The sequence below is a fragment of the Camelus bactrianus genome, chromosome 21, assembly GCF_048773025.1.
Source record: "Camelus bactrianus isolate YW-2024 breed Bactrian camel chromosome 21, ASM4877302v1, whole genome shotgun sequence".
NCBI classification, from domain to species: Eukaryota; Metazoa; Chordata; class Mammalia; order Artiodactyla; family Camelidae; genus Camelus; species Camelus bactrianus.
Genome location: NC_133559.1, coordinates 17898169 through 17920226, shown reverse-complemented (window position 1 = coordinate 17920226; position 22058 = coordinate 17898169). Strand labels below are relative to the sequence as shown.

General features: G+C 36.1%; 1 protein-coding gene across 6 annotated transcripts in view; it reads left to right on the top strand.

Annotated features, from left to right (window-relative positions):
• The window catches only part of NME7 (NME/NM23 family member 7), a 172010-nt gene that overhangs the window by 26101 nt on the left and 123851 nt on the right, over positions 1–22058 (top strand). For 5 of the 6 annotated variants that reach the window (XM_010953830.3, XM_045515869.2, XM_074349780.1 and 2 more), the window contains exons 2-3: positions 13068–13175; positions 13916–14082. In XM_010953830.3, the coding sequence (XP_010952132.1) occupies positions 13068–13175; positions 13916–14082 (275 nt within the window). The remainder of the gene's footprint in view (positions 1–13067; positions 13176–13915; positions 14083–22058) is intronic. The other variant, XM_010953831.3, reaches the window with a different exon arrangement.

The window sequence follows — 22058 nt, the reverse complement described above, 5'->3', positions numbered from 1 at the left end:
GGTATCTAGAAATGAGCCTTGGTGCTTTGATTTTTGACAGAAAACCTTTGAATTTTAGCACTCGCCCTGACTAGCAGTTAGATCCGTGTAATCTCGGGACAATTAACTGTAACCTCTGTGAACCTCTATTTTGTGGGTGAAAATTAGGGGACTACTCTCTGACAAATTGTGGGGAGAATTAACCTAGATAGAGTATTACCTATGCCTGACATACTGTTAGTTTATTTCCCTTTCCTTTTCTATGTGCTTGATTTAACATTTGGTTCTAACAGTTGTGGGAGATAAACAAGATTTGTAAAGGTTAATCAAAATAGTAGCAGTTTAGAGAACACGAAAAGAGTCATAAGTTCAAGCAATCAAATGTAAATAGTGGATCCCACTGACTTATGCAAGGTAATGATGGTTGGTACCCTAAAAAAAAAAGCCAAAACATTAATGGCACTGCCTGCCTGCCTTCCTTTTCTTCTTTCTTTCTAAGCAGTTTAAGTATTCAGTCTTTAAAGGTACTGACATTTGTGTCAGTATGTGCTGGGTTAATACCTTATCGTTCCTATACTCTCCTGAGGTCTTACCGGAATACAAGGTCCCTGAAAAGAGTAAAGGACTTGTTAAGGGGCTCTGTTACATTGGAGCAATTTATAATCAAAACTCCTCATTGGAAACCTAGTAATTTATTTGTAAAAAGCAATAAAGATAATTTCATACTGCTATCATGTATTATTCCGAAATACTCATCTTCACTTAACATGTACACAAATGCACATACACCCATGAACACAATCTTCACCCCAAGTGCTTATATACTAGGGGGGAGTACTTTTTCATCCATGTTACTATTTCATTTTGTTTCTTTGAATTTATAATTGATGTGGGATTAGATAATAAGTATGATTTTCAATTTTTCCTGATTTTCCCCAGGCTTATCACTATCCAGAATGAAAAATGACTTGAAAGGATGCCTTAAGTAGATATTTTACTTCACTGTTCAGCCATTAAATATAGATTTCGATAATTTATTTGAAAAATTTTCCGTGCTTTATTTTAGATACCAGAGAAGCCTTAGACTGACATGCTTTCTCATCAGTACATATTTCTCTCTTTTAAATAAGGTACAGGACATTTCTGCTGTGCTTTGTGGAATGGAGGCAATTCTTCAGATTTTACTTTTATTTCATAAACATTTGCATGGCTCCTCAGATTTCTTCTTGGTCCTGGAAACTATCCCACATAATTAATTTTGCATCTTAGAGTAGTTAAACAGTCAAATCTGATACCTGCTCTTTTGAACATATAGGTTCCTAATAAGTATAATGTCCAATATGACTTTAAATATTATATTAGCTAAAGAATGTTACTATTTTCCATAACATCATTGTGTTTCCATGCCAAGCCAAGACACATGGTTTAAGTATTTACATCTATAATCTGCAGCAGCAATTTCATGTTGATTAATCTATGATTTTTTTCAATGGTGCCTTTCCTTTGAGAAGTTTGAATTATAAAACTGATGATTAATGTGTAACAGAAGATGTCATAAAATTTAAAAAGAAAGTTTTTACTCAGTTTTCTATTAACAGATCCATAATATTGTCTGAGCTCCTTAAAAGGCAAGAATTTCTACTCTGACTCTGATTTACTAAATGTCCTTTATAAAAAGTTACTTATTGCAGAAATAACTATATATGTTCAGTAGCTGTTTTTTCATAATAAATATAATTTCAGTCACAATTGTATTTTTCTTTTCATCACTCATTCTTTTTTTCTTCAAAAGATTTTTTTCTTTAAAGACCTTTGGAAAACTATTTACTGGGATCTGCAGCAGAACACGCTACAGCATCACTAATCAAAAGTGGCTCTTTGTGTATATCGGACAAAGGCCAGTGAGGGAGATGAGTGTGTGCAGTGCATCTGTAAAGTCCCAGGTGGCCCTGCAAGCCAGCATCCCTGCTGTAAGACTTGGACGACAGAAATCCTCAGTGCTTTATATACACCAAGTCATTTAATCCCCACAGCTGCCCTAGGAGGAAAGTACTATTAGTATTCTCCTTTTACACGTGGGGAAACTGAGACTCAGAGAGGTTAAGTATTTTGTCCATGGTCACAGAGCCCAAGTTTTTATGACTCTAGAGTCCATGTTCTTGGCTATTCTGAAGTTTTCCCCACTTGACCTCAAAGGAAAATCCTTTAGAGTTTCTTGAATTTCCTGTTCAGGCAACACGGTTCAGGGCCATGTCACTTGCTGTAGGTGACCAACAAATGATGGCCACAGTAGTAGCAGCAGGAGCAAACTCAGTCTGGCATGCGCATTGCGCTCAGCAGTACTGGTGGTGCCAGGTCCGATCGGTATTTGATTGTTACAGTGTCATCAGAAATGGAATGGCTCTTTCTTTTTTTTTTTTTAACTTTTACCTGTGAATTTATTTTTTTTTTTTTAATTGAGGTATAGTTGGTTTACAATGTTGTGTTACTTTCTGGTGTACAGTGTAGTGATTCATTTATACACATATATTTTTTTCCTTTTTATATTCTTTTTCATTATAGACCATTACAAGGTTGGAATGGCTCTTGTTCTTTTTTTCTTTTTTACTGAAGTATAGTTAATTTATAATATTGTGTTGGTTTCAGGTGTACAGCCAAGTGATTTAGTTTTATATATATATATATATGTGTATATATATATATATATATATATATATATATATATATATTACTTTCCTCAGATTATTTTCCATTATAGGTTATTATAAGATATTGAATATCCCGTGTTATACAGTAAATCCTTGTTGCTTACCTATTTTTTAATATAGTGGTGTGTATTTATTAATCTAATAATCTTAATTTATCTCTCCCCACCCACCCCACCTTTCCCCTTTGGTAACCAGAAGTTTGTTTTCTTTCTTTGTGAGGCTATTTTTCTCTTTTGTAAACAGATTCGTTAGTATTATTTTTTAGATTCCACATATAAGTGATATCATATAATATTTGTCTTTATCTGACTTACTTCATTTAGTATGATAGTCTAGGTCCATACGTGTTGCTGCAAATATCAATATTTCTGGAATGGCTTTTTCTGACCAGTAATATTGAAGTGTACGAGGCAAAGGTACAGTTATATTTGGTGGCACAAACTTAATAAACTTACTGTTGAATTAAGAGATTTTTAAAAATCACATATGTATGGGAAAGATGATTAGTTTCACATGATCCGTGTTGGGCTGGGCCTTCCTTTAAGACTCACTGAGAGAGGTATGGTGTGATTTGATTCTCCAAAAGCTTGGTTACCCGTTATTATCACTTCACCTGGAATTCCAGCATTGGTTGAAATTTCCATAAAATCACCTATTTTAATCTTACAAGTTAACATGAATTTTATATTCTACTCAATAATATATACATTTGTTACACGTTAAAAAGTGTTTATATTACCATTGATTAAGACTAATTTTTGGGGAGTCTCTCTTTCTCTTTTTCTCTCTGTATATAAGTAAAACTTAAATGAATGACTAGACACAGAATTTATACTCTTTACAAAAGTTAACTTGAAATAGATCACAGACCGAAATGTAAAATGTAAAACTACAAACTCCACTGTAAGCACAGAGAAAGCACAGTGGTTAACTTCATCTAGGGTTGGTTTTTGACAAAATGGTGCAATGGGAAGAATTGTCAAGAGTGTGACTGAAATGACAAATAAAGAAATCTGAGATGGCACAAGGAAGGAAGTGAAGGTAAGGGAGCCTGGTAGGTGGGGAATGTGTGAAAGGACCGTCACACTGGGAAGCCTGATGCTGTAAAAGAGGGAGGAATTGAACAAACTAACTGTAAGGACAGAGGATATGGGCAGTGAAGAGAATGCTTGAGTCACTGAATTTGGTGGTGGAACACCTTCAGGTCATAACAAGGGCCAGGATGTGGCTAACTCATCTGTATTAATCCCGTCAATTCTTCCAGCATTATCTGCAGGTTTAGTCATTGTCATATTTATAATCAATGTATATATGGTTTTAAAATTTTACCTTTTGTGAAATGAAAGAACATTATTTCTATTGGTTGTCACCTATTATTTTTTTTTAAAAAAGAAATTGAAATAAGGAAAATTGTTTTCAAAATGAATGGAAGAAAATAACCTCTATAATTGGGATGGTATAATCCTACTGTTTAAAAAAAAATGACTGCACTGGGAGCTGACTCATCCTAGAGTGTCATTTGAAGAGACAGTGATTTTCATTTGCTACATTTTAAAATGACATTTTCCTTTTTTAGAAGGTGTTACAAAGTAAGTTTGGAAAAACAATCTGAGGTTTTTCAACATTTAAAAGTGCATACCGTCAGAGGGAAATTAAAAATAAAACTTGTAAAGTGCTTTACAGAACATTCTGATAGTTATATAAACAGTGTGAAATGGGTTTTGAGTAACATGAGGGAAAAATTAAATGACCTACTTAACTGTGGTCAGTTGTGATTGTATTAGAACAGCGAATTCAGAGGCAGGAGTTCTAAGTTCTTAGAAAGACATAGGAGTAACACAATACAATAGTTGCTTTTTATTTTTTGGTCAAAAAAAGTATTTGTGTGATTGTTTAATTGGCTCTTCTCCCTGCAAGATTATAAGGTTTATGAAGGCAAGGACGATATTTGTTTCTAATCACCATTGTTATGTCTTGATGTATCCAAGTACCTAGCATGGTACCTTGAACATGGTACGTGCTCAATCTGTTGAATAAATGAGTTAATGGATGGAAATCCGATTATGTATAAAGGTCTGATGGCCTTATTCTTTTTGGCATGTAAGTAGTGAGTCCTATACTGAAAAATGGTAAGTTTGTGTATAAAGATATAGATAGGTTGAAACAAGTCACTTTGACAGTTGTAAGGGTTTTATTAATTTAAAGAATTCTGAAATCCACAGTTGAAACTGCAGACATGAGATTGAACACTATCATGCAGCCCTAAATGCTCATCTGCAGAACCCTGTGACAATTTCTCAGAAAATCTAAGCTCTAATTTTAATTCACGTGAGAACTAGAGATGTTTGCAATGCCCTGAGATTAAAGAGTGATCATTTCACTCTGAACTTCTGATCTTTGATTTGCTTCTCATCTTTAATCAGGCTGATTTATTGACAGTGTTAAAAATTCACTGTTTTGATTACTGTTGAACATTGGCTGATGCCTTTTGGTTCTAACAGGAGACCTTTTGAATTTCTATACTGTCTATCAGACCCATTTACAAATGTGCTCACATTTAATTTCTGTAACAGTTTGATTTTTCTCATTCTCTAAATGAGGAGACTGAGTATGTAGAAGTTAGGAGCTAGTTAGTTGCAGATTGTTTAACTCCAGGACCATGCACCAGACACATCACCTGTTTTTATTTTGGCTAATGTTTACATCAAACCCAAATTTTAACATAAATATATAGAAACTTCCGTATACAACTGTGCTTTATATTAAGAGGCCTGTGTAAAACTAACAGACTTTTCTTTTAAAACTCTGAATGGTTTTCCTTTTTCTGAGTTCTGAAACTTAGTTTTAGATTTGTTCTTAGTGGATTTACCTCTTTTTGCATAAAACAAAAGGATATTCTCCTCTCTGCTTTTGTGTTGGGGATTTGTGCTCTTGTGACTTTCTCTGCATTCCACTGCTACTTAAGAATGCATTTTGCTTCAAAGCATCCCTTCACCCACCCCAATCTATCTGACCATCTGTTTTATAAGGGAAGGGGAAGAGGAAGTTTCATATAAAAATAAAAATCACTGTGTCTATTGTTTAGTCTCCAGTAAAATATTATAAAACAAAGGTAACATTTTATAATCTTAAACTTTTAGTGTTAATTTTCCCATTCTTTTTGTATCATATATCTGATATGTTATTATTTAGACTGATTTTTAAAGAGTCCTTTTATGATTTTTACAAAGAAATAGTAAATTTGGAGAACACAATACAATATAATGGTGAAAAGAAATTGCAGAATGCTACCACCCAAATTTAACTGTTTACATCTTGGTATATTTACTTAACATTCATGTTGTATTCTTTGTTTGTTTTTTGTTTTTTTTTTTTTACCTTAATATTCTGATTTTATAGTATGGTTAATAGAAGAGGACGCCAAAGGTTCTAGATGATATATAATGCAAGAAAGGGTCTACTGACAAGTAATATCTTTGTTGGGTATTTAATTAGTCCTTACCTAATTAAAGAGAAAAAAATCTGGCTTCAATTTTTCAATGTAATTTAAGGTTAAACGATAAAGAAAACTATAAATTAGAAAACTATTTAACCCCTCTTGAAAATCTGCAGATACTATAATATATAAAGTAGATAAAGAACCAGTTTATACTGTATAGCACAAGGAGCTATAGTCAATAACTTGTAGTAACCCATAATGAAAAAGAATATAAAAACAGATACATGTGTGTATATGTATGAAACATTATGCTGTACATCAGAAATTGACACGACATTGTAAACTGACTATACTTCAGTTAAAAAAAAAAAAAAGCAATACAAACATGAAGCAGTTAGGGCCAAACAGGACAGAAAGGTGTAAATTGAAACGTACCCTCTTTAATCCCCCTACCCCCTCACACAGCAGGCGCTCCCCAGTGGCAGCTACTTTTACCATGTTCTTGAGTGTCCTTCCAGAACACTATTCCCTGCCTGTACCAGGATTTTAAATTGGATATTAAAGATTTGGGCCATGATCCCTCAAGTTCCTTGGCAGTGACAGTCAGTGCTTAGGTTGCTCGGTGGTGATCTTTAGCAACAGGAACAGAACCACTTTGATCACAGCTTCCTCATTTGCATAATCATTGGCACGTTGTTTCTTACTCTTTACCATCTTGCAGAACCACTGTGCTTTTTGCTGCTTAACCTCTATGCTTCTACCTCCCCCCACCCAACTGCCCCTCAGGAAAGCCCCTCTTCCCTTTAGTTGGCTCTCTTCTTAGCTTTTTGATTACAGTGTGTATAAGGGAGGAGAAAGTTTTCCTTGACCCCCTGAGGGCCCCTGGCTGGCTCTGAAATTTAAACCGACCAAGACAGATTAACAGGAGAAAATCACACACTTTTATTTACCATAAGCTTTACGTGATGTGGGAGTCTTCATAGGGAAATGAGGACCCAAGGAAACAGACCTGAGTGTGTTATGCCAGGTTTGATAAAGACCGGCCAGTCACCGAGGAATAGGATAGGTGAAGAGTATGAAGGAAGCGTGGGAAACTCGGGCAGCTCAGCAAGGCCTGTTTGTTGGGATTTCGCTCGGTGTTCCTTTGTTTTCAGGGCTGAGGGTGCTTCTTCTGAGTATTAGGAGGGCTCCTCTCACATGAGGGTTTTGTGACCTGTTTCAGGGAAGAAGTGTTGGGGGAAGGTTGAAGTGACCCTACTGCTTCTGTTGTTTTCTCAAACTCCTTCAGCTTAAAATATTCAGTACGCCAAGGTGTCATCTTTTGGGGGCAGTGTGTTCTGAACCTCATCTTGCGGGTATCTGCTTCTAACATTAAAAAAGTTAGACGGCACCTTAGTGATTATTCACAAAATTGGAACAAAATGTGCTGGAACATGGAGGAGCCATTATTTTACTATATGTAAGTTGTATTTGAAATGTTTAGAAGAAAAAATGATTCGGCCTCTTTAAGAAAAGTCTCTTTTTGCTACAGTGTGATCTTTAAATGTTCTGCATAGTGGTTTTCTGACAGGAACAGGAAACTTTATTGTCCCAGTGATCATCCAGGCAGTGACTTTCTCATCACAAGATCTGTGGCAGAAAACTGGAGGTGTCCCCTATGTGCACCTAAGGTGTTAGTTTCTCCCTCTCAAATTGGCCCCAGAAGCCCAGTATTATGGAAGGAGCTGAGTCACAGCAAGTGGAGTTTCCAGTTTTAACTCAGTCATTAAAGAGCTCTGTGACTCTATGTGAGTCGTTTATATTTGCTTGGCCTCAGTTTCATTACCCATGAAATGAAGTGTTTGCACAAAATGATACTCAGCTTGGTCATCATTTAAAACATGAAAGAAAGAGGAATTGAGTTCTTTGCTAGATGTGGCTCAACTTAGCTGAAGAGTAAAATTCTTAAAATTTCAAAGGTGACTTTCTAGGTGTGTGTGCGTGTGTGTAGTCAGGCAGCTAGTTAAAAGGCCAGCCTGAGTGGGACATTCAGATATATCGTGTTCTCTGCCAGGTCCAGGTGTACCACTGGTATATCTCCAGACACCTTTTGACAATAGCAAATAACCCAAGCTTCTACTACAAAGAAAGGTAAGCCGGAAAGTTAGGTTAAATCAAGTTGGAATACAATTTTTACTTGGCATAGTAAACCTTTTTTCATAGAGGAAACAGTGCTTGCTTGAGACTTTGTTTCTTCGTTTGTAGAAGACATTCTTATGTACTTTTTAAAACAATCTCGTTAAGGTAAAGCACAGTTACAGATGAAGGAATGAGCTAATTTTTTGAGAGACTATGAAATATTTTTTCTTTGTATCTAGGTACTATTGTGAAACTATATCAAAACTCTTAAGAGGTCAGACTCAAGAGCTTGGGCATTTAAAAAATCTTGAGGACGTAGGTTATTGTCTCTTTTCCTGTATGATGGTTACTTATCAGATTTATTGAACTAATTTGTAGTTGCAAACTGTTCCTTCAGCATCTGATTATGTTGTTTGGTTTCTGATGGAATTTTAAAAATTAACACAATTCTATTCCTTCCCCAGAAAAGTGTGACCTCTGGTATCTATTTGCTTTTTTTTCTTTTATGATAAAAAAAGTAATTGTTTTTATTGTATTTTTCTTAGAGATCATGACTATATTAGATCTGATGCTCACAGTGAAAATGGTTTCAAAGCAGCAACTTATGGGCAATATAATATATATAGTTTGTATAATTTCTTAAATTTATAAAAATTTCTGTTATCTTAAACTGATGGTATTTTTAGAAGGACACATCTCACTGACTCTTGATTTATTAAGATTCTGGAATTGGGATCTAATTGAAGAGACATATTTTGTTAAATGTGTTTAATGTCACAGAGAATGACATGATTTCCCCATCCCATCTTGTAATAAATAATCCGTTTCCTTTTTCCTACATGATCGTTAAAGTTTACAAAACTTGACCCTGTCTAGAATTATTTAACTTTACATAGAAATGTAGCTAAATAACTCAGGTCATCATTAGTTTAGACCCACTGACTGAACACTTCTTTTAAACACTGATTTTTGCATCATTTTATATAGGCAGTGCTGTTTAATGGGATAAAACGTGACGTACGCAAAGTCTGAAGGACCAAATTTTGAGTTCTGACTTACTCATTTCTTTGCTGTGTAATCTTGGACCAGTGTTCAAACTTTCAGAGCTTTACTGACCTCTTCCATGAAATAGTATCCCTGTTTCTGTCAACCTGCATTGTCTGTTGTGAGACTCAAATGGGAACATGTATGTAAAGAAACTGCTACTTAGTAGGTTCTCTAAAAAGCAGCATTGTTGTTATTGCCATGATTAATGATTATCATTCATTTCATAAAGTTTGAATGGCACTGATTTACTAAACATTTTGAGAATTGTTTCCCAGTTGGCTGAGCAGTAGGAGATGAAGAAAAGTCATTCTAACAGAACAGCGGGTGAAAAATTGGACAGAACATCTCCAATTTGTTTGTCTATTAATTTACGAGAGATTCTCTTCACTGATGTTAATTGGAATTTGAGAGCAGGTTGAGCAACTGATTAGGGGATACTTTCTTGGCTTCGCATAGTTTGAAGAACATTGTCTTCCCCTCACATCCTTTATATTCTTATTGACATGCACTCAAACTCTACTTATTTAATATCCCACAAGACATTATTACTATTTTGTATATTCATTATTTATTTAGATTTACCCACATATTTACATTTCTGTTATTTTTCAGTCCTTCTATTCCTTGAATCATCTGGTATAATTTTCCTTTTTCCTTTAGAATTCCCTTCAGAGTTTCTTTCAGTGAAGGTACACTGGCAATAACTTTTCTGTTTTTTGCTTGTCTGAAAAATGTCTTTATTTCACCTTCACTTTTGAAGGGTAATTTTGCTAGTTATAGGTTGCTATGTTGGTATTTACTTTTCATTCTTGAATTTCTGCTTGACTTAAAAAAATAGATTCTGGCTTCCTGGTGAAATTATTAATCTTGACATATATATATTTATACCTATCATTGTCATTTTGAAGCCTTTTTAAGATAATAACTAGGCTATTCATGGATTTCTTTCTATTTTCTGTTTTTTCTCCTGGTTGTCTTTTTTGGTCTGTCTGGTAGTTTATCTCTGAAAGCTTGACATTGTGTGTGAAAGCTGTATTTACATTTCTGGAGGCGCAGAGCTAAAATGGGGGAAATCCATGTCAGTACGGTGAAGGACTAAACATTGAGTGAACACAAAACTTGTCTCAAACTTTGTAACCATCAGTTTACTTTTCATTTACCCAGGCTTTTAGAATGTAATGCTCCAAGAGTCAGAAAGGCTGTCTGTTTACCAGGGATCTCCTGTTTGGTGGGTTTGAACTCTCATTTTTCTCTCCCCAGAATTTTGAGGCTGTTGAAAGCTCCGTTGAACAAACAGATTTGAGCTCACTTCTCTATGGTTTCCTTTCCTCCGGGATCTTTGCCCCTCAGATCTTGGCTGCTTTGGTGGGCCCAGATTCCAGTTTTTGTCTACTTACCCCTGTGACATCATCAAAAGCTCTGCTGGCTTCTCTGCTTCTTGACAGCCTTCCTCTGCGGGCTTCTCAGTCTCTTGTCCAGCTTGATCTAAGTCTCAGCACATGTCCTCAGGTACAAGCAGCATGAAGAACGCTGTGCTCACTTCAGTAAGCTTTCTATATTTCTGAATCCTGGATCATCAAAGCTGGCTGCCTTAGATGCTCTCCCAGGTCATCAAACATATGTATATATATATATTTTAAATATCCTAGTTTTCTAGTTGTTCTTGGAAAGTAGCGTTGATTGCTCTAAGCTGCTCTGGCATCCAGAAACAGTAATTACTCACTTTGTTTTCTTTGTATTAAAGCTGTTTTCTGGATGATGAATCATGAAAAATTCTACTACCTGCTTCAGAATTAAAGAGCATGATTAGCAGGTTTTGTGGTTAGGCTGCCTGGATAAATCAGTGTTAAATTTCAGTGGTTTTTCATTTGCCTCCTTATCTTTGCCCTTTTGCCTTCAGTTAGATGTCTCATCATTTCTTCCCTTCCATAATTTTATTTATTTTAGTGAAGACAATATTTCAATGATTTTTTTAGTGAATGAATATTTTAATATAGATAGTAAAAATTTTAATTAATTACTAATACTTTTGTATTAAAAGGAGAGTACAGTACTACAATGCACAGTGAAACCTAAATTAAAAAAAACTGTATTTATAAGAATCAATATGAAAAGTAATGAGTGAAGAAAGGCTTGTCATAGTGAGTCTCTTTTTTTTTTAACATTTTTTATTGATTTATAATCATTTTACAATGTTGTGTCAAATTCCAGTGTTCAGCACAATTTTTCAGTCATTCATGGACATATACACACTCATTGTCACATTTTTTTCTCTGTGAGTTATCATAACATTTTGTGTATATTTCCCTGTGCTATACAGTATAATCTTGTTTATCTATTCTACAATTTTAAAATCCTATTCTATCCCTTCCCACCCTCCACCCCCCTGGCAACCACATGTCTGTATTCAGTGAGTCTCTTATTTTACCTTTATTTCCTCTTAACTAATAAGCATTGTTTAAGTGTGTCTTTTTGGATGATTTTAGGAAGAATAAAGTAGTGTCTTAAAAACTTATCTACATTATAGTTTATGACTATAATCATAAGTATAGCTAGACATGCTACTATTAGAATTTATAAGTGAGTTATTAACATAAAAGGAACCCATCCCTTTACCCTAACCAGAGAATCAGATGCTAAATCCAGAATTAGCAGCAAAACCATTAGATTCCTTTCTTCCTTACATCCTCATTGGCTTATTGTAATGATGGGCCTTTGGGACTAAGATATTTTTAAAAACATATATGATGGGAAATACTGCTTAATAGTCAAGGAAAGAGGGCCAGTCTTTGACTCACATTTTCATTCACACCTCACAGATCTTCAATTAAAGAGATGTTAGATGACCAGAGGGCCTCAGTTCCTGTGCTCTGAAATCTGCCTCTTTTGTATGTAGGACAGGCTTCCCTAGGGCTGCTCACAGCCGGTGACTGAGAGAAGCAGGGACACTAAAGCAGGACCATCCCTGGAAGGCAAGAAACTCTCTGGGGGCCAGCTGGCTCGAGCACTCCCCAGTGGTCTTGCTGAACCTTCCTTAGACTGTACCGCAATCCAGGAGGATTCCCCCCAGCCTGCCTTCTCTCAGGGTCAGATTTGTATTGTAGTCTGTCAGCCTTCCCTGGATCCCTTCCTCCCAACTTCCTCTTGTAGGAATTTCCTGTACAGAATTTCTCTTACAAGAATAAAATTCTTGCATGTTTAATCTTGCCTTAGCATCTTGTCTGCTTCTCGGAGGACCTAGACTAACACATTTTCCTACTATTTCTACAAAAAGAGAACTATCGTGAAATTACTAAGCAGAGAGAAGGTGCTTACTATAATATGAATGACAACACTTTTTTAATACTGTTGTTTCTTAAATTTAGAACAGTTAAAACTTCTCAGTTAACTGAGAGCTAGCCTCAGAAATTTTTTCTCATATTAGTTTATCAATTGTCTTTTTACCTTTATGTAAACTTACCTTCAGAAGGACTGAATTCTTCAGATCAGGAGCTCATATTCTAAAAATTATCAATTTACTCAGGATGAGTGGATGGCTGTGAAGTATTAAGCAATCCATAAATCATCTTTGAGATATCTAAGGATATTTAATAAGAAATTAGGAAATATTTCTGAGGGTATATTGATAATTGATTTATTGTTGCAGAATTCTTCAGTATAATAAGTAATAGATCTGTTTGTTGCAAATTTTTGGTAATTATTTCAATTTGTATGATTTCTACAGGAATGATTATATTTTACATGTTATTTTAAAATACTTCTTTCTTTCTATGCAGACTCATAGTGAAAGATTCGTTTTCATTGCAGAGTGGTATGATCCAAATGCTTCACTATTTCGACGTTATGAGCTTTTATTTTACCCAGAGGATGGATCTGTTGAAATGGTAAGTGAACCTTTCTTTGCTTCAAGGTTGGCAAATGGAGTGAAGGTAGGATAGGGAGAGGAATAGGATTGCCTTTTTTAATAGTTGCTTTTAAAAATGCATTCTTTTTATCTTGGGGATTCTTTTTATTTGAGTATTATAATTCTGATACAAGGTGATAACTTTGTGCCTTTATTTCTAGCAGAGTTTTTTTGTTGTTGTTAGAAAACTGAAGGGGGATTATTTATGTTTTTGATTAAGCAACAGTCAGTAAGTGGTTATAGCAAAGATTATCATGTCCCTAAATATGTCACCACTGTTGAATACTGTTAATCTCTACAAAAAGTCAAATTGGGGAAGATTGAGTTAAAAGAGTTCCACTTATTTCTTTGTGTCCCTTCATTGGCAACCCCTTTTGCAGGTGGATCTATTTGGTGTTGGGATTTTGTGTAGGCAAGGAAGCAGAAATTTGGAATTTCTCTGGGATTTCATAGGCACTAATTTGCTGAAATGATTTGGCAATAAACAGAGGCTTCTATTCAGGGTTTTTAAAAGTATTAAATTTGTAAATTTTATGTTATTACTGGATTAGACTAGGAAAGACTGAAATTATAAAAGAAATTATGATTTGTATTTGTAGCAAAAATAAAACAGAATGTAACGTATGTTTAATAAAGCAGAATTAAGAACTATTCCTAGTTTATAATAAATTAACCCTCCCTATTGATAATGATTTGTTTTATTGTTGTTTTTGGTTCCAGCATGATGTAAAGAATCATCGCACCTTTTTAAAGCGAACCAAATATGAAGACCTTCACTTGGAAGATTTATTTATAGGCAACAAAGTGAATGTCTTTTCTCGTCAACTGGTGCTAATTGACTATGGGGATCAGTATACAGCTCGCCAGTTGGGCAGTAGGAAAGAAAAGTAAGAAAACAACTATACAATCCTTGTTTTTTCATTCTTAAAATATTTTGTCTTGGTACCAAAGTCTGATTTCTTGTTGCTACCTTGTGTTTTTACAGTGTAGATATTTTTCAGTGATACAATTCAGTATTATGACTATTTAGAATTTTGTGGAGCAGACTGTGATTTGCTCTTCACTCAGGTAAGAAAGTGATGCCCATAGTCCTAGGCAGCGATTGTTTTCGGGAGGGAAAAATACAAACGTTTTAGACACCCTCATCGTTCTTCTGATTGGGAACTGAAAATACAAGTAACTCTTGTTGTGTAGGATACACGTGGCTTATGGGGGGGAAAGTAGTGAGTGCCATAAGTCAATGGAAACTCGGAATAAAATAAAGCTACTTCTTGTAGAAGAGTAGGGAAGGCTTTGTGAAGGTGTTTGACAGACTCATGAAAGATAGATTGAGTTTTTACCTAGTTGGCTCAAGTCAGAGAAATGCTGGTCAGAGGAATGAGTACAGACAAAGGAACAGGTGAAGGTTAGGTACTGGGAAGAGCCCATTGTTCTGCATGGTGCTTAAAATTTTTTTTTTAATTTAAGTAGCAAAATAGCCTGATTTAGGATGGTGACAATAGGTGTGAAAAGGAAGGAAGAGTAAGATTAACATAAGTAGAGCAAGAGTAGTAACGATAAGCCTTAATAACTGTTAGCTATTTTTGTATCAGGCCTTGTGTTAAAATGATTTGTCCACACCATTTATTTAAGCCCCACAACAACCTAATACAGAAGCTAATAATATTATTATTAGCTCCACTTTGCAGATGGAGAAGTTGAAGCTTGGAGATGTTAGGTAACTTGCTAAAGATCACAGAGGAGAGGCAAGATTAAAGCCCAGCGTTTGCATCAAGAATGGGAGGATTTAACCACAGGAGAATGGATAGGACCTGCAAAATAGTTGCCCTCTTTCCGTCTCAGTTCATTTTTACGTCTCCTGTGGCGTCTAGCACTTCTTCTCACACATTGCAAGCACCTTATCTGTGTGAGCTGAATGAACCAATGAATAACAATTTAAAATTTAATATCTACACTTCCCTTTTTTTCATTTCCTCCCTGTTTTTAAATGATGGCCTTTGAGCTAGTTGACGAACATATTTTTGTCTAGGTTGTTTGTAATATATATTGTCTATTTTTTAGTTTTATTCACAGACATAATATATGTCTGGTAAATAGTGACTGATCAATTGAAGACAGAATATATGAGTGTTGCAAAAAGAAAAAATATATTAAAAAATTGTGATACAGAGAAACTGAAATCTGTTTTGGAATCAAAACTACATCCTTAAAGACCATGGTAGTGATGCCTCAAACAGTGAATTATTCAGAGGGAATGCCCTACAAAAATTTGTTGAATGAATGAGCTTACATCCTTGAAAACAGTTGTTGTGTCTAGGGGAGGCGCTTTTGGCCCGCTGCCTCCCTGCCTCCTTCCCTCCCTCTCATTGCATGTGGTTCTTCCTGGGAAGCGGAGAAACTGTAGCCTGGTGCCTTTGTGTGTCTCTCTGGCCTCCTCTCTTCATTGTTTGTCAAAGCTACACTTGTCACTCTGACTTTTCCTTGGTTTTGATTTAGAAGAGGGACAAAACAAGTTACAGATGTAGCTGAAAATCAGGCTATCCAGAATAAAAAAGACTTGTAATAATTTTTTTCTTCTGAATGTCAATTTTCATTATTATTAAAATGAAATTTTCGTTTTCAATCTCTACATTTATGAGGGTGCAGCTTTCTGAGTCTAACATGAACTATATTTGAAATGCAATTTTAATTGCTTGGTCATCTTTCTTGGCTCTGGTTTCTGTGGCTTATATTATATTGTATGTGCTGACTTGGGGGATGCTTTGCATTTGTGGAGTGAGTGTTACAGTAATGAAAAATAGGGATCACTGGTGGAAGGTAAGGCTATATATTAAAAAAGCTCCAAAAACTATGTAATTCTTTAGGAAAAAAAAATCTATCAAACTATTTTTTGAGGTTTGCCACCCAAATAACCAGATGATTACTTAACATCTAAGTCTCCTCCCTGTAGTGACTACTTTACAAGCTCTTTATAATTCTCGAGGTGGTTTGATGCTCAGTGTGGGTATTGGTACACAGGTGGTGATGGATCAGCGGGGTAGTGAATGACTCATAAAAAAGGAAAACCAAAGGTTCCCAGGATAATTTTGAAATAGGAAAAAAAAAATAGAATGTTAGATAAGTAGGAATCTCATTGTTAAAAGATCTGGTAAAAGCCTATGGGTTAAGGAAACACCAACTACACTTTATTTATAAGTGATGAGTACTTATAGCTTTAATTTTTTTGAGCACATGCTATATGCCAATCACTGTGGTAGGCACTTTGCATATGCCTCTTAGTTCAGGACTACTTCCAGTTTTCATTTACATTAGCAAAAATAAATGAATTAGGGAGACAGGGTTACTCGTATGACCCAATCTGAATAAAATAATAATAGCTATAACAATTATAACATATATATTAACTCTGATTTGTCTACAGTGAATGTTGTTGAGTCCATTTTACAGAACAGTTCAGTAACTTGGCCATAGTCAAACAGCTACAAAGTGAAGGGAAGCCAGTAAATCTTGTGTTTGACTCTAAAACTCATTCTCTTTCTAAACCTCTAATTAATATGTTGGTAGGTACTATTGAATGGACTGATTTAAAAGCAAGAGGAACAGAGAATGTGAAGACAGATTTTAAATATGTGGGCTTTATAAATATAATTAATTAAAAGATGTGCAGCATTATATCTTTACTGACTTAAATTGTTTCACCATTTTTCTCTTCTGATCCTTTTCCTAACTGCAAGTGGGAAAAATCCAGCAACCATTTGGGTGATTTAAATAAACTTCAGAATTCAAGAGTTTTAGAATATACTGTCTTATTTAAGTGACCAAAAAAGTAGGCGTATCAAGAAATACATGCAGTTCTACCATAGTCTTGTAGAAGCAGCTTCTATGTAATGATTATAACTTAGCCTAGTTCTCAGTTTTGCATATTGTCAAGGAAAATTTATGAGCTAATTACCTCCCTGTTATATTTATCATACTCAGCTACTTGCTTTCTGGAGTAAAGTCTGTAGTCAGAGGGAGGAGTAAAGTTGATCCTCATGGTGCTCATCTGCTAATTTTGAGGCACTTATTGAGATAATTCTGTGTGATTCAATTAAGCTCACAAACTAGACTCAGCTTTCTAATTCCCGTTAACTGTAGAAATCTGACATTTGATGCACATTTGTTCTCTCTCTTTTTAAAAATCACTGTATTGAGGTATAATTAGCATACAAAAAGCTGTAGACATTTAATGCATACAGCTCAGTGAGTTTGGAGATAAGTATATACCTGTGAAACCATAACCACAGTCAAGGATATAAACTTGTCTATCACCTCCAAAAGTTTCCTCCTGCCCCCTTATTTTTTATATTGATTTTTCTTTTGTGGTAAGAGAACTTAACAAAAGATCAACTCTCAATTAATTTTTATATTCTCTTTATAAAGCTCCTCAAATCAAATGGATAATGTTATTAGTTGTCAATTAGAGTATTTGATTTTAATTTTAGACAGTAATGAATTGATGCTTCATGGTTCTATTGTTCAGATGTAAAGACATCATTCAAGCTTCTTATCTCTTGAGTTCAGTTAGTCTCCATTCTCCCCTCCAAATTATTAACCAGTGAAACACTGACAGGTACCAGAAGCAAACTGGTTTTATTTAGGCTGCCTGGTATAAGCCAACTTTGAGAATGGTTGAAGTTTTGTTCCTATTCCTACTTCTCCACCCCACTCCCTGCCCTCACTCCTTCCCAATCTGTATTTTGCGGCCCGCCTGAGGGAGAGAGAGATCTGCAGATCAAACCTTGACAGCACACTTGCCCATTGATCATAGGAGACAGAGCGCCAGAGAGAGGTTGGCTTCCCTACAGGTGCTGGCCTCTGCCTTTTTGGCGGGATTGGGGTGCAGGGAGGCTTTTGGGGGCTTCAGACTATGCTCTCAGACCACCCAGGCAACTGTGGTCCACCTTCCGTAAGCATCAACTTAACGTAATCTAGGTTTACATTTAGATTCAGGTAAATGGTTTGAAGCATTTTTTAAAATATTAAAATAATGTGGAGTAGAATTAAAAACCCACACTCTTTTTTAAAAAAGATAAATGGAAGTCAGCAGTGATGACTTGGTGTCCACTCAGTTCTTAAGGGTGCCTTGGGGGAAAAGTTTGAGAAACAGGCCTTAAGATACCAAACAGGAGAACAGTGGATGGGAGAGAAGTGGGGAGAGGGGAGGGAAAAGAAACGCCCGGAGGCGGGAGGAATCAAAAAGAAGAGTAAGGGACTGTGGTGTTTACCAGCAATTTCCCCAAAGGTATCTGCCCTTTCTCTTTTCCTCCAACTTCACTGAGGCCCCGTCAGGCATGAAGGACCCAAGGAAACAGGTAAGCTGTGGAAGCAGGGGAAGAACTACAGACTATGCCCTGCTGGAGGGCCTGCAGTTCTGAGAGAGAAGACGCAGGACCACATGCAACCAGACACCCTTATCTGCGGCCTGAAGAGCAGATGAAGGGGGTGGAGAGAGGGCGCCCTCTCCTGGGAATGGAGTAGAAGCACGTTTACTCAAGAGGAGCAAGGGTACACGTTTCCATTGCTTTTGGAGTTTTATTTCTTTAAGCCAATTGTCTTAACAGTTTTGAGTAGACCAAGGCTACTTCTCAGGGGAGAAGACCAGACGAATACGGGTGTTAGTTCAATTCTGCTCTTGCCTTTGGGAAACTACTCCCTCAATACCAATTACTGTTACTTTACATGCCCTCCGAGGTGGGGGTGAGCAGTGGCCAGCATTGAGTTTTGGCAGTTAGAAGGCACTGAAATGCATTTAAGTAAGACCTTAGTTCAATTCCCAAGGCCTTGCTAAGATTTCATCCCCCTAATCTTCTTCTCATCTTTACTTACTTATGGTCTCATTGTCCGAGATGGCTTACTATTGATGACATACTTCCAACGACAGCATAACTGCATTTCAAATAATGCCGTGAAAAATGCCTTCTCATTATTAAGCTCCCAGGGAAAAATTAAGATTCCTTCCTCTGTTTACTATCAAGAAATCTGTAGGTAAATCCAAGCAAATATCACTTGTACCAAAAAAAAAAAAAAAAAAAAAAAGATGTCTAATATCAGGCAAAAAACTGAATTTCCAAAGCAACAGTGAAGCTATGTAAGTTGGAAGAGAATATTGGAGCTAAAGTGTTCTGAACTCTTTGTAAAGGGTTTAAGATACCATACAACTTAAAAAATTTTAAGTTAAATAAGTGTGAAAGTTTCACAGCAAACCACTAGACAAATAGCATATGAACTCGAAACCAGTAGGGAGTGCAGTAGGGAGAATCACAGCTGCCCAACGACGTCCACGTCCTAATCTCTGGAACCTAGGAATATGTTATGGTGTGGTCAGGCCATTGAAGAAAGCTGCTCTCTCTCTGCATCCTCTGCTTGACCAGGCCCTGCTTCATTCACATGATTATCCAATTCTCTTAATTAAGGCTTAATTAGTCCCTGGTTAACAGATGGGCCCAGCTGACATCAATTCCCGTGTAAATGGGAGCCTCCTCCCGTGAACTGCAAGGATTGCGGCGTCCTACCCACGGTCTGCCGCGCACGGTGCTGCATGCGGCGGTGCTCGCGGTATCGCTCCAGGACAGTTTGTGTGAGATTCTTCTGTCCAATAAACCGCTTATGTATTCGTCTCCGGGCTCTTTCTTCTGTCTGGAGGCTGGGCAACAACAAGGCTTGCAGGCCCTGCGGGGTGCAGCCCAATAGTTACCTTGCATGGTAAAGAGAATTTACAGATTTCATTAAGATTACAGCCCTTGAGATGGGGAAATTATTCTGGATCACCTCCAGATTTTCATTGGTAACCTCCAGATTGGAAAACCTCCAGATTTTCATTGGTAAGATTAGTACATGTACATTTATATGTTGTATTATTACCATTGTGTATATTTCTACTATTTTACTGCTTTCCTGCTTTTCTATTTTTCTTGCTGTTTTTTTTGTTAGTTCAGGTGTTTGTCATCTCTTTAGTTTTCTTTCTGTAGTTTTCTGTTGAAGTCATCACTAATTACCACAAACTCAGTTCCTTAGACAATACAAATTTACTATCTTACAGTCTTACAGATCAGAAGCCCAACACAGTCCTCGCAGGCTGAGATTAAGGTGTTGCAAAGGCTGCACTTTGTGGAGGTTTTAGGGGAGAATCCATTTCCTTGCCAGTTTGGTTTCTTGAGGCCTCAACAAAAGAGAAGCCTGGCTGTTTTGACTGACCCACCAGCAAGTGCAGCTGTGTGATCGATCCCAGGTGGAACCACCACCCAGCCAACCTACAGACTCTTGAGAAACTGCTTGGGGTTTTAAGTCACTACGTTTTGGGGTGGTTTGTTAAATGCAGCGATAGATAACAGCAGTCCTATTAAGATATTTTTGTTGTCCTTTACTTTCTTCGTGTGCTGTGTTTGCTTTTAAATAACACATTTGATTCCTGATTCCTGTCTAATTTTCCCTCAAATACATTTCAACTGTTATCTACTGAACAAGTAAGCAGTGAAGACATGACAGAGGAACACAGAGTAATTAGTTATCAATGCTTTATCTCCTGTAGGCATTTAAGGAGAAAATGACGCTGTGTTTTAAACTAAGTTCTGTCAGTTTTCTATTTTTCACATCGCATCTTGTTCGCTGCTGATGTTTTATATTTTCTTAAGCGCTATGGCTCATGAAAATTTTTCCAGAGTTTAGAATAAACAGTCATGATTTGGCTTTATAATTTTAAACAACGTGAGCTTAAAAAGTGACAGGTTTTAATTGTATCTTCAGTGAAGCCATATAAAATGCTATAAGTGACTCACTTGCTTCAAAATAAAGAAAAAAGTCTGATAGGGCTTGAATAAACAGACCAAGATGAACAGCCTGTTATTTTAAAGTTTTAAAAGCCAGCCGTAAGTTACAACCAACTGTAAATAAGGATACTTATATCATTATGTATTTAACTGAGGATATTTATATCATTATATATTTAGCTAAGTTTTGTCTCATTGGTGAAAAAATCCATTATGAAAAGGCCAACCATTCTCCTTTTATGGGTTCTTTGAATTAATGTCAGTGTGTCAGAGCTATTGAAAATGATGGAAAGTGGCAGGAATTTTTTCATTTTGTGTGCCATATAAACTCAATTACTGCAACTAGTCTGATTTTATCTTGCATTTGCAAGCATTAGTTTTGAGGATTTGTGATGATGCTCCCTGTTACTAATGTTAACAGTGACACTTGTGGTGTGGAAGAAGCACAGACCCAGAGTCTTATGAGCTGGGTGTTCTGTCCTTAAGGTGACACAGACCAGCCGTGTGACCTTTGCAGAGTTACCTCTCTGAGCCTCATTTCCTTGTTAGTAAAATGAGGACACTCAGGTGATCTCCATCTCCAAAAACTATTTCTTCTGTGGCTTCAGAGAGGAGAGTGCATAGCTCTGATGTATCCTTTTAGAGAAAAGTATAATTTTAAAAGTTAGCATCATGTTCACTAGCCATACACTTTGTCGGATAAGCAGACATTTGGTACTTTGTACATCATTCATGCTATGAATAAAGTGTTAATAGAGAAGAATTGATAATTATTTCCACATCGGTGCTGAACTGACTGCATAGCATACACATGTTAAAATTTAAGAGACCAAAACTCAAGCTCGTAATATTTAATGCAACTTTTTAGAGAATTGGCTTCTTTTATAAAACATATTCTAAGAAGTAGAAATTTTAAACACTTGTGTTTTCTAATGTGGGCATATTTAAAATAACAATTTAACTTTCTTTCCTCTAGGCTTTTATTATTTTTATAGATTGGGTACCTAATTTTGATTTTCTTGGGGAAAAAATAGTAAACTTCCTTTGTATAAGTT